Source organism: Ascaphus truei, chromosome 21 (assembly GCF_040206685.1).
Source record: "Ascaphus truei isolate aAscTru1 chromosome 21, aAscTru1.hap1, whole genome shotgun sequence".
NCBI classification, from domain to species: Eukaryota; Metazoa; Chordata; class Amphibia; order Anura; family Ascaphidae; genus Ascaphus; species Ascaphus truei.
The window spans coordinates 21363327-21376764 of NC_134503.1; the positions used below are offsets into that span (position 1 = coordinate 21363327).

The following is a 13438-nucleotide window of genomic DNA, read 5'->3' on the forward strand; positions in this document are numbered from 1 at the left end:
AATCTACAATACAAAATCTGAAAATCGGCAGCTGGCAAGTCTGCCAACACTGGCCTTCAGTTTCTAAAGGCTCAGTAGCCAAATTCTGCCACAAGGTGGCAGCAGCGGCGATCTGCCTCAAAGCTGTGGAAGCAGCCGCAGCAATCTGCCACAATGCGGTAGCAGCAGCAATCTGCCACAAGGCGGCAGCAGCAGCAGCAGCAGCAGCAGCAGCAATCTGCCACAAGGCGGCAGCAGCAGCAATCTGCCACAAGGCGTCAACAGCAGCAATCTGCCACAAGGCGGCAGCAGCAGCAGCAATCTGCCACAAGGCGGCAGCAGCAGCAATCTGCCACAATGCGGCAGCAGCAGCAGCAGCAGCAGCAATCTGCCACAAGGCGGCAGCAGCAGCAATCTGCCACAAGGCGGCAGCAGCAGCAATCTGCCACAAGGCGGCAGCAGCAGCAATCTGCCACAAGGCGGCAGCAGCAGCAATCTGCCACAATGCGGCAGCAGCAGCAGCAGCAGCAATCTGCCACAAGGCGGCAGTTGGAGGCAAACTATACAAGTCGATAACATGTATATTATCAAACAGGGGAGATGGTGATTTGAAAAGATTTCTCTAATTTCTTTCCCAAATCAGTAAATATGGTCCCACCTCGAAATATATTCATATATATTTTCAATTTTGTCAAAAAAACTCAAGCGTTTTGATCTTGCATACCCCTTTGATTCAATTAACAGGTAACATAGCAGTTTAGAAAAACAGGAAAAAAAGCATGTTCATGGAGTTCAACCTTTTGCAAAATGCAGTGCTTTATTTATATTAATACAGAGGCAATTAGCCAACATTTGCTAATAATCATTTACAAAGACAAAGGCAATTCCTTCCTTACTAGTGAAGGAGCAAACTATTTGCAATGTATTAAATACTGCCTGCGGTAACATGTTTAGTACCTTATACGTTTCCATTTCTTTTTTTTAAACACCTTTTCTTAAAAATTCTTACTGTATCTAACTTCTCATTCTTTATTACAAAACAAAATTAACCTATTTGTGTTGCCCCTACACCACTTAATTTTCTTGCATGGATTTTCGATATACTTGTAAAAGGTAAACAAACAATCCCAACGTAAGCCCCTATACGCTAGTTTATTTTCTTTAAAACCCATTGAAGACATGGTAGAGTGGCTGCCCGGTTTAATGTAACCATGTTCTGGTTGTGCTTTTATCAGCAACCTTTGCAAAACCAACTTCACCCAAACGCCCCTTTCCTTCTAAGAATGTTTGCTTTCCAGACCTCACCCTCAAACATTGCTGTACTTACCCATGAAACACGGGATCTTGGTGGGGCCGATGAAGATATTAATAGCTATCTGGCTCTCCTCTATGTCAAATAAGCTTCATTTTCAACAGAGGGTGCTTCAACACAAACTGGCGGATTAACTATTTACATTCAAGCTACGCTACTAACCAATTGAATTACCACTTCACATCTGTAGCATATATCATCATACGAAAGGCCGGTTAACTGCTTTCAAAGTCTGTGAAATATCACCTTTATATGTAACCCATCCTTAGGAACACAGGATTTACGAACTCATTCGGTCAACGTGCACAACGCGAATGTCTTCTTGATCGCACCAGAATGGAAACACATTTTTTATTGCCGCATGCCTGCTCAAAACTTTTGGTCACTCAGAGACAAAATATGGATCTCCTTGCACAGGTACAGCACACGCCGGATTTTGCAGCTCAGTTTTTGTGGGTCCTGCCATTTTAGCTGGAGTTCTTCGGAAGTCTGTAAACCCCACCAGAGTAGACCAGCTGCTGATCACTGACTTTCTTCTGGAGGAAACCTTGTAGTTCTTGCATATCGATCTCGGTTACAACAGGGCCGGTCATCACAAACATTTTCAGCATGCTATGGATACGCTCTAGGGGCAGACTCTCCAGGTTTGTCAGCATAGCCTGAATGTAGGTCCAAAATAGCTAAAGAAACAGAGAGAAGGGAACAGACCATTAAAACAAAGAGTTATGTCCATGACATGGAAACAAAAATAGTTGCGCATTTCAAAGTGGAGATGAACAACACATTCTCTTTTGACAACCCGTAAAAGAAGCTCTACGCCGATTGAGAAATATTTCAACTGATTTTTTTTTTGTGTGCGAGTAAAAAGCGTTGTGTTTAATATTGTATATCAAGAAAGGTTGGTTGGGTATTTATACCCTGTTCTCTGTGGATGTTTTGGATTTCATTTATTTGATCCATTTTTGATCGTTATGTATGTGGTGTTTTTATTTTTCACTACATTAAATTTGTAATAGTTTGCTGATGTGTATGTGTTTTTTAATATAAAGAATTGTGCACTAATTCCGGTTTTCTGGCTCTCTTTTCCATGCGCTCCTATTTTTGTGTTTATATCAAGAAAGGACCAATTATCTTTAAAAACAATTAGAGGTCCAAGTAATGGACTTCACGTTTTCCTCTGCGTGCTGCATCTCTCTGCTGTCCATCTGGAACTTTTTGTGATGTAATTTATAGCTCTGATTGTGGCAGTGACCATTTGAAAATAGCTTTCATCTCCCAATAAGTTCTCCCGCTATCTGTGCACCCAGTCTGACCATTTTCCCTAGTTCATAAAAGAAAAATCCCTGACAACCATATCCAAGATGTTTATTGAGAACTTTTTACTATTTGTACATCTCAGGCTGCATTGGCTGCTTCTCTTGGAAGGCTATTCTATACATTGCAGTGAAAAAAAGCAGTTTAGAAAATTTCCCATCACCCTCCTATACTGGCCCCTTTATTCAATATTGACAATATGTACAGTGTGTGGCAAATATTGCAATATGCAACTGCAGGAATTGATACTTACAGTAAATCTCTGAAGTACCAAATAGCTTAAAAGAAAATCTCAGAGTGAAACCTTAGTGTATTAAGAGATACGGGCTGAAATTGTACCTTTATGTTTAGATATTAGTGGGGATTCTTGTCATTATGTGGGCTCCTGTGAGGCAATTCTATCTCACTTTTTTCATTAGCTCTTAATTCAGATTTTGGACACAAATATTGACCTTTTAAATATATTAAAAACTGTGTGTTTTATTTCAAGCTTATTTACCATCTATATTATTTGTAAGAAAGATCTTGAGAGAGAGACTAGAAGCATCCAAAGTAAAGTGCTCACAGAGATTCAGTGATATCACAAAGCACAAAATAAGTACTTTTATGGCAGTGGGATCAGCAGGTGCATGGTAAAGCATTATACGGTTTAGTTATTTAGAACCATGTTTACCAAGTGGAGCTTTGTATGTATGTATGTCTTTATTTATATAGCGCCATCAGTGTACATAGCGCTTCACATTAGTAATACACGTGGCAATCATATAAATAACAAATAATACAAATAACAGATCATGGGAATAAGTGCTTCAGACATAAAAGTAACATTTCGGAAGAGGAGTCCCTGCTCCGGGGAGCTTACAATCTAATTGGTGGGGAGAACGTACAGTAGAAGGGCATTCTGGTAAGTGCGTTTGCAGGGGGCCAAGTTTTATGAATCGTGTATAGTATTAGCCACAGTGTTACTCATATGCTTCTTTAAGCAAGTGTGTCTTAAGGTGGGTCTTAAAGGTGGATAGAGAGGGTGCTAGTCGGGTAGAGGGGAAGGGCATTCCAGAGGTGCGGGGCAGAAAGTGAGAAAGGTTTAAGGCGGGAGAGGGCTTTAGATACAAAGGGGGTAGAGAGAAGACATCCTTGAGCAGAACGCAAGAGTCGGGACGGTGCATAGCGAGAAATTAGGGCTGAGTTGTAAGTAGGAGCAGAAGAGTGTAAAGCTTTAAAAGTGAGGAGAATTGAGTGTGTGATATGGGATTTTATAGGAAGCCAGGAGAGCGATTTCAGCAGGGGAGACGCAGAAACAGATTTCATAAATAGTAGAGTGAATCTGGCAGCAGCGTTTAGGTTAGGGGAGACAGGCGAGAGGCAGGAAGGCCGGACAGCAGGAGGTTACAGTAATTGAGGCGGGAGGAAAGGGCGTATCTTTGTTATATTGCGGAGGAAAATGCAACAGGTTTTAGATGTTTTGAATGCGAGGGGCGAATGTGAGAGAGGAGTCAAGTGTAACCCCTAGGCAGTGTGCTTGGGCTACTGGGTGAATGATGGTACTTCCAACACTAATGGGAAGGAGGTAGTAGGGCCAGGTTTGGGAGGAAGTATAAGGAGCTCTGTTTTTGCCATGTTAAGTTTCAGTCGGCGAATCGCCATCCAGGATGATATTCCAGAGAGACATTCAGAAACTTTGGTCTGTATAGCAGGTGTAAGGTCAGGGGTTGAAAGGTAAATTTGTGTGTTGTCAGCATAGAGGTGATACTTAAACCCAAAAGATGTGATTAGGTCACCTAGAGAGAGTGTGTAAAGGGAAAAGAGAAGGGGTCCCAGGACAGAGCCCTGGGGTACCCCCACAGAGAGATCGATAGAGGAGGAGGAGGTGTTGGCAAAAAAGACACTGAAAGTACGATGGGAGAGGTAAGAGGAGATCTTACCCTTTGCCCTAAGATACCTTGGGGTCCATTCAAATGAAGGTGTCATATGGTATAGCATACTTTGAGACGCTTATGGCATTAAGAGCCATATTTACAGTTTTTAAATAATGATGCACTGTACAAGTTGAAATGTATTGTTAAATAACCCCTCAATTTGGAGATGAATAAGATTATTTGATTGTTCTATTTTTACATAGCACAAACCATGTACATTGATAATAGACCATTTAATGTACGGTATCGACATACAGTACTATTTAAGTGTGCATAATGTGCTGAAGATCTGATTGCACCCCAACGTCTGCTGAGCCTTAGTCTAGAACCTAACACCCCACAATTTTAGGCAAACAGGTAGGAGGAGCAGATGAGGACATATCAACACAAAAGAAATGGCTCATAAATTGAGAGCTAATCAATGAAGCGTATATCATTGAATGAAAATCCACCTTGCTGTTCTATAAACACAGTTGAGCATAGGGGCGCAATAAACAGTATGTTAAAACTGTGCTTAAGAAAATCTAACATCCACATACCCTCCAAGGGAACCGTTTTTGCATGCACAGTACCCATTTTTTATGTATTGTACCTGTGACAGAAAGGGGCCCAGTAAAATAAAGGTTAAACCCGGTCCATGGCTGTACTTTCCTGGGGCTCATCTGGACACCAGACCCCTGAGCTACCCTGTTACATGCCCAGTAGCCTGTTGCATCCATGTAAACAGATTCTTTATTCGTGTTGGACTAATGTAATGAATGTACAGTGGCGGCCGGGCTGACTCTAATGCGGCCGCCACCGCAGTTTTAAAATAGCGCGGGCGGCGCGTGGGCTGTCTCGGCTGAAATCGGGGCGGTTTTGTCCGGTTTTCCCGCGCCTCGGGCGCTTTTAATAGTAAGCGCCATTAGCGCTCATCTATTGAAGCGGCCGCCGCGCGGAAAACTCCGTTTTTAAACGGAGAACGGACCCGCGGCTAGCCCGCTACGCTCCCGGCAAGCTTTAGAATGAGCTTAGCCGCGACAGTAATACATGTGTTTCAAAGTATAGCCAAAATCTCTTAACATGTGCGGCTGAGATAACCTTTGTGCAGCTCGCTTGTCTGGAGAAGTGGCTATTGCTGGGACTGACTCAGGTCCCAGTGGTTAGTTTGAATTTCCCACGGCCCTGATTGGCCTATGTAGTTCGCTCTGTGATAGGTCCACATAGCATGAATCAGTGCTCTGATTGGTTGGCAGCCCTCCTCCATAGAGGTCCATGTACTGAGCTGCCAATGTCACTTCCAGAGCTCTTTCTGATCCTGATGTGGGGGGGGGGGGGGGGTGAACTAAGCAGTGTTCTCCGAGGCCTTGCCAGAGACACCTGAAAATGAGGCTAGGAGCCTAACCAAGCGGGAAATTTGAAAGTGCTTTTTGCTACAGTACAGTACTGTCTGCTGCCAGAGAAGCAGAGAGCAGGACTTTACAGAGGGAGATTTGAAAGTGCTCTGCTGCGAATGGCACCAGAGAAGTCTGGACGGTCCCTGCCCCAAGGGAGTGTGGAAGCCCTGGGAAAGCCTTCAATGTGGCGCACAGCACCTAGCCAGCTGGTGAGTAAAGCTTTGATTGGTGTTTTTATGCTGTGCTTGCTGGCTAGGGCTGGAATAAAAAAAACTCTTTAGTGAACTGTGTTAGGCCCGGGCCATAGAGGGGTGAGGCGATCCGAACCGCGCAGACGCTCGCCTGCTGAAATCTGGGCGATTTCATGCCCATACAGGCGAGCCAGCGGGCGCGATCGGAGCCGGGGGGAGGTGGTTGGAGGCGGGGCAGTGACGTCGCTGGGCCAATCGCCCGCGACGCACTGACGTCGACGTTACGGCGCCGTGACGTCGACACTGCTATGCTGGGATTGGACAGCGCGCTGAAAAAGCTTGGTGCTCGGCTGAAACCTCCATCTCGTCAGCACGCCTGCGGACCCTCGCGTGAGCCCCCTCTCAAGGCATCCTCATTGGGGATGCAGGGGCTCAGCGCAGAGCGTCCGCACGCCTCAGCACGGCCTGTCCTTCTATGGACTCTGCCTTATCCTGGTCTGGTGCCTTGATCCCTGGGTACAAAAATATAAGTTGACATTACAAGTTACAAACATGTTTAAAGTAGGAAACAGTCGAAGTCTTGAAAGAACAAACAGGCGGCGGATTTGAGGGACTCCGGTAAACTGTTCCAGCAGCGGGGTGTTCGGTAAGAGAAGGGAGAGAACAGATTCTTTATTCAACCTTGCAAACATAAGTATGTTTTTGAAGGTGGATCTAAGGAGATCAGTCCTATGTACAGTGGGTGTGAGAAGGCTGCTTAGATAATTGGGTAACTTGTCCAGAAAGTATTTGAAGGCAAAACAGGAAAGATGTATTATTGCCCCTGAACTCAAGGAATAGCCAACCTAGTCAAATTAACATATTGTTGAAGTTACATAAATCAAAATGGCATATTGAGTTGTAAAGAATGTTACATTTGCTGAGGTGAATTTGGGGTGCTGTACCATAAACTGTATCAGCATAATCAAATCATTAACATTAGCATATGCTGCACAATGAACTTCCTGACCAATGAGCTCAGGCAGGATTTATTTCTATAAAGTACACCCAGTTTGGAAAATATTTTGGTTGTTAGTTTGTCCATAAGCAAACCAAATGTTAGATGGGAGTCTAGCCACATACGTACCCACATATTTAAAGCTAGTAACCAACTCAATATTAGTGTTCGAGTTAGATCTAATCAGTAGCTCTGATGTGGGAAGCTTTAGAAATGTCATTACCAAAGTACCATAGTTACTGTTTGTCCGTGTTTAAAAACAGTTTGTTTTGAGTGATAGAGTTCTCGACCTTTGAAAAATAAGATTGCGGCAGATTTTCAAGGTCACAGAGGCTGGGACTGCATACTTATAGAATAGTATCATCAGCATACATGTGCAAAGTCTTACTACCTGTGGTTAAGTCATTTATAAAGACAAAGAAGGAAGGGCCCCAAAACAGAGCCTCAGGGAAACCCACAGGTAATATTCAAGTGTTTAGCGTTGGACTCGGGAGACACATATTGGGATCTTCCTGATAAATAAGGGAGTAATGGGGGATGAGGGGGGAAAGGATAGAGAGCTCTAGCTACTGTCTGTGGTTAGGTGCCAGGGGTGAGAGGATCATTAAGCATACAGAGACACTTGCCTAGACAAGTGAAAGTACCCCTTTGGAACAAGCACTCATGATATAGTTGATACAAGTAATTAAAAAAGTAACCTTTATTAGTGTCTGTGGGTAAAATAAGTGAAATACATAAACACTCAACACAATTAAAACACGTATTAAACTTAATGTCTCTGAGTATGAGTCATAGACTGATAAAGATAGTGTTTGAAGGGATATAGTGTGACTGGCACCATGTGCAATAAAATCAAAACAAAAGAAAGAATTTTAATTATTGCAATGTAGAATGAATAGGGTGCCTCAGTGTGGTGTGTATATTGTAGATGAAAGGATCTGGTGTGTGTCACGTAAATAAAGTGTCAATCACACCACTTTCAAACCACATCTGATTAATATGTGGTTCTCTGACAATATGCAGGTTGTAATATATTAAGTACTTTTCTTGCTAGACCAACATGATCAATGTTGAGTGTGGCCTGGTTGGAATCAATTGTCAGAGAAACCACCAAGAGGTTAATAAATATCCTTCAATACAACGCTGGATGAAGTAAAGTATCAAAAAAGGGGAAGGCTACTACGTAGCTAGGGGTGGTGAGGCTAGATTGTGGAGACTATTGGTATATGATAATACTTATATTGTTTCCCCCTAATCAGTAATTATTCCAATATTATTATAGCCTCAAATGAGCTCAACAGAATTTACTTAATAAATAAATAAATAGTGAGATAAATAACTGCTCATGTCCCCTGTGAAGGTAGCAAGTGTGTTCATAGAGAGGCTAGCTGATATCTCTAAAATAATGAAGCCAATTATAAGGGGTTAACTTCAGCTGCCTATAAAATAAAGTTCACTCTATATCTGCAGACCTCTATATATGGTATAGGTAGGTGATTGATTTATATAATAGCCGCCCTGTTGGGTCAGTCCATGTGAATGTTGTATCTGGGCTGGCTATATTAACCTAGACAAATATATCTCAGTAATTGCTTATCATCTAGGGCGAATACGCCCTGTCTGCTGGTTATAGGTGACTGTAGTATAGGTGGTGCCCTGCAGCCGCTCAATGGCGTACCCTCTACAATTCGTGGGGGCTGCTGTCTCGGAGCATTTAGTTCCTGCTCGCGAGTGGCGGCATCTGTTGAGTCTCCGCCCGGCATGGTGTATTCATGAACACCGCTATGTAATGAACTGCCGGGTGGAGCTCGAAGTGAAGCAGCGGCTATTACTCCGCGCTCTGAGAACAGATGTCGCCGCACCAATGCGCGTGCTGACGTCACAAAGGACCGCCCACCGACGTACGTTTCGCGTCACACTGACGCTTTCTCAAGGTGGCCCCGCCTCTACGTTTGCCAGCAGTTTAAATAGCCAAGCGTTGCTATGGTAACGATCGCACTTGGGTAAGTATATCAATGTAATAAAGACAGTGGTTTGTGTTGATATTTATTGCTGTTTGAGCTTTTATATATTTATTTTGGCTGGCTGGGTATGAAACCATAATCAAGATAGAGCCCTTATTCACTCAGGTAAGTGAATGATGATGTTACTATTAAACCAAACGTAAGAATATTGTGAGAGTTCAAACTGGGTGATTAGTGCTATTTGTATAATGTGGATATATACCAAAGGCAGACAAGAACTGGTAACAACCTACCTACAATGTTAGTGTATAGGATTTAGGTTATCCTAACACTGATATTTAGTTATATTGGGCACTGTAGAGGCTGTATGATATAGATGGAAGTACATAATTCCAATATACTGGGTCACATTTGCTTAAATAGCACCATCATAGAAATATGATTAGTACAAGCATGTATAGCAGAGTGAATAGTCGCTGATAATTAGCTCAGTGGGTTGAAGATATAGTGAGATGTGGTTATGTTTGCAGATGCATATATCTTACATTTACTGTTTAAATATGCAAATGCAACAGATGCAAAAAGTATATTGAGCCTACCCTATAAAGGGGGCAAACATAAAACCTTCATTAAGACCCTGGGGATACAGCGTTCCCAGGGTATAAATCCACTTTGCTTCTTTTTTAAGCAACTCTCGGTCCCAATCGCCCCTTCTGATGGTTTCGGGGAGTTGGCAGATGCCTTTGAAGCGTAACTTGGAGTAATCTCCATCATGTGTGTTATTAACATGTTTGGCCAGTGGGGTGTCAGATTTATTACGAATTGACCCAATGTGCTCTAAGACCCGTCGTCTTAGTTGTCTGCTGGTTTTCCCCACATATTTTCTGCCGCACATGCAGATAGCTTGGTAGATCACTCCAGTTGTTCTACAATTCACAAAGTTGCGCATAGTGAATGTTCGACTGCCATCCCAATTGTCAAAAGTTTTTGAAACATGAGCGTACTGACAGGCACGACAGCCTTGGCATTTGTAGTTCCCAGGTGATCTCTTGTCTAACCATGTGCCAATGGTGTTGGGTTGGAGGTGGCTGTGGACCAAGAGGTCTCTAATGTTTGTCGATCTTCTGCTGACCATAGTAGGTCTAGATTGTAACACTTCCCTCAGGTCCGAGTCTTCTAAGAGAACATGCCAGTGTTTGTTCACAATTTCAAAGATGTTAGACCATTGTCTATTGTGAGTGCCTATCAGGCGTATAATTTTGCGTTCTCGTTGCTTGGGGTTGGGATGCAGTAGTGTTGCTCTATGTGTGGTTTTAGCTCTGTTATATGCTTTGTTCAGGCTATTCTTGCTATAACCTCTAGCGAGGAAGCGTTGACGCATAGAGCGTGCTTGTACTTCAAATTCCTCATCATTCGAGCAGTTTCTTTTTACTCTTAAATACTGGCCAGTTGGGATGCCATGGATGAGGTTTTGAGGATGATGGCTTTTAGCATGTAGGAGGCTGTTAGTGGCTGTTGTCTTGCGGTGAATAGTGGTTTCTATCCTCCCATTGCTTGCACGTGTTATTCTTAGGTCTAAGAAAACTATACTATCAGCCCCTATTTCATAAGTGAGTCTTAGATTGAGAGAATTCTTATTAAGTTTATTGATGAACTCAATAAACAGCGTGCGTGGTCCTTGCCATAAGATGATAATGTCATCTATGAATCTGGCCCATAGAATGATGTGGTTAGTATATACATCATTCTCTTCGGTAAACACTATTTCTGCCTCCCACCATCCCAGGTACAGGTTCGCATATGATGGGGCACATGTCGTCCCCATTGCTGTTCCCTGCACCTGGTGGTATAATTTGCTGTTAAAGAGGAAATAGTTTCTTGTTAGTACAAACCGAAGGAGTTGTTCCACAAATTTGTTATGATTTGTATATAACAGGCCTCTGGTTTTCAGAAAATACAACGTTGCATTAATACCATTATCATGTATGATGCTTGTGTATAAGGCCTCCACGTCCATGCTTATAAGGAGTGTATCTTCATCAATTATGATGTCATCAATTCTGGTAAGGATGTCAGTGGTGTCTCTCAAATACGAGGGTAATGCCACCACGAATGGTCTCAGTATTTTGTCTAAGTATACACTCGCTTGTTCACTCAAGTTGTTGATTCCGGAGACGATTGGTCGTCCCGGTGGTGGACTAATAAGCTTGTGAATCTTCGGGAGGCTGTAGAAGGTCGCTATCTTTGGGACCTTGTTGTACATACAGTTGAATTCTCGTTTGTTTATCACTTTTTCTGATAAGCCCAGATTCAGAATGGTCAGAAGTTCTTGATTATATTGTATGGTGGGGTCTTTGGCTAGAACCTCATAACAAGTATGATCGGACAAGAGCCTAAGGTTTTCTTTGATATAGGCATCTCTTTCCAAGATGACAATATTCCCCCCTTTATCAGAGGGTTTTATTACTATGGATGAGTTGGAGCGTAGATCATTGAGAGCTGCTCTTTCATGAATGTTGAGGTTGCCTGTATTTTTGGCATATCTTATTTTCTCCAAGTCGGTAACAACCAATTTGGTAAATACCTCTACATTGGGACAGATTCCTGGTGGAGGAATAAAGGTGGCTCTGGGTTTCAGATCGGTGAATGGTCCTTCACCAATAGGTCTAGCCTCCTACATGCTAAAAGCCATCATCCTCAAAACCTCATCCATGGCATTCCAACTGGCCAGTATTTAAGAGTAAAAAGAAACTGCTCGAATGATGAGGAATTTGAAGTACAAGCACGCTCTATGCGTCAACGCTTCCTCGCTAGAGGTTATAGCAAGAATAGCCTGAACAAAGCATATAACAGAGCTAAAACCACACATAGAGCAACACTACTGCATCCCAACCCCAAGCAACGAGAACGCAAAATTATACGCCTGATAGGCACTCACAATAGACAATGGTCTAACATCTTTGAAATTGTGAACAAACACTGGCATGTTCTCTTAGAAGACTCGGACCTGAGGGAAGTGTTACAATCTAGACCTACTATGGTCAGCAGAAGATCGACAAACATTAGAGACCTCTTGGTCCACAGCCACCTCCAACCCAACACCATTGGCACATGGTTAGACAAGAGATCACCTGGGAACTACAAATGCCAAGGCTGTCGTGCCTGTCAGTACGCTCATGTTTCAAAAACTTTTGACAATTGGGATGGCAGTCGAACATTCACTATGCGCAACTTTGTGAATTGTAGAACAACTGGAGTGATCTACCAAGCTATCTGCATGTGCGGCAGAAAATATGTGGGGAAAACCAGCAGACAACTAAGACGACGGGTCTTAGAGCACATTGGGTCAATTCGTAATAAATCTGACACCCCACTGGCCAAACATGTTAATAACACACATGATGGAGATTACTCCAAGTTACGCTTCAAAGGCATCTGCCAACTCCCCGAAACCATCAGAAGGGGCGATTGGGACCGAGAGTTGCTTAAAAAAGAAGCAAAGTGGATTTATACCCTGGGAACGCTGTATCCCCAGGGTCTTAATGAAGGTTTTATGTTTGCCCCCTTTATAGGGTAGGATCAATATACTTTTTGCATCTGTTGCATTTGCATATTTAAACAGTAAATGTAAGATATATGCATCTGCAAACATAACCACATCTCACTATATCTTCAACCCACTGAGCTAATTATCAGCGACTATTCACTCTGCTATACATGCTTGTACTAATCATATTTCTATGATGGTGCTATTTAAGCAAATGTGACCCAGTATATTGGAATTATGTACTTCCATCTATATCATACAGCCTCTACAGTGCCCAATATAACTAAATATCAGTGTTAGGATAACCTAAATCCTATACACTAACATTGTAGGTAGGTTGTTACCAGTTCTTGTCTGCCTTTGGTATATATCCACATTATACAAATAGCACTAATCACCCAGTTTGAACTCTCACAATATTCTTACGTTTGGTTTAATAGTAACATCATCATTCACTTACCTGAGTGAATAAGGGCTCTATCTTGATTATGGTTTCATACCCAGCCAGCCAAAATAAATATATAAAAGCTCAAACAGCAATAAATATCAACACAAACCACTGTCTTTATTACATTGATATACTTACCCAAGTGCGATCGTTACCATAGCAACGCTTGGCTATTTAAACTGCTGGCAAACGTAGAGGCGGGGCCACCTTGAGAAAGCGTCAGTGTGACGCGAAACGTACGTCGGTGGCCGGTCCTTTGTGACGTCAGCACGCGCATTGGTGCGGCGACATCTGTTCTCAGAGCGCGGAGTAATAGCCGCTGCTTCACTTCGAGCTCCACCCGGCAGTTCATTACATAGCGGTGTTCATGAATACACCATGCCGGGCGGAGACT

The 13438-nt window shown here is 42.9% G+C and overlaps 1 protein-coding gene across 1 annotated transcript in view; it reads right to left on the reverse strand.

Annotated features, from left to right (window-relative positions):
* Positions 1-777: 777 nt before the first annotated feature.
* The window catches only part of ANAPC2 (anaphase promoting complex subunit 2), a 61113-nt gene continuing 48452 nt past the window's right edge, over positions 778-13438 (reverse strand). Inside the window, exon 13 of the mRNA XM_075579318.1 lies at positions 778-1971. Coding sequence (XP_075435433.1) covers positions 1759-1971 — 213 coding nt within the window. The 3' untranslated portion in view covers positions 778-1758. The remainder of the gene's footprint in view (positions 1972-13438) is intronic.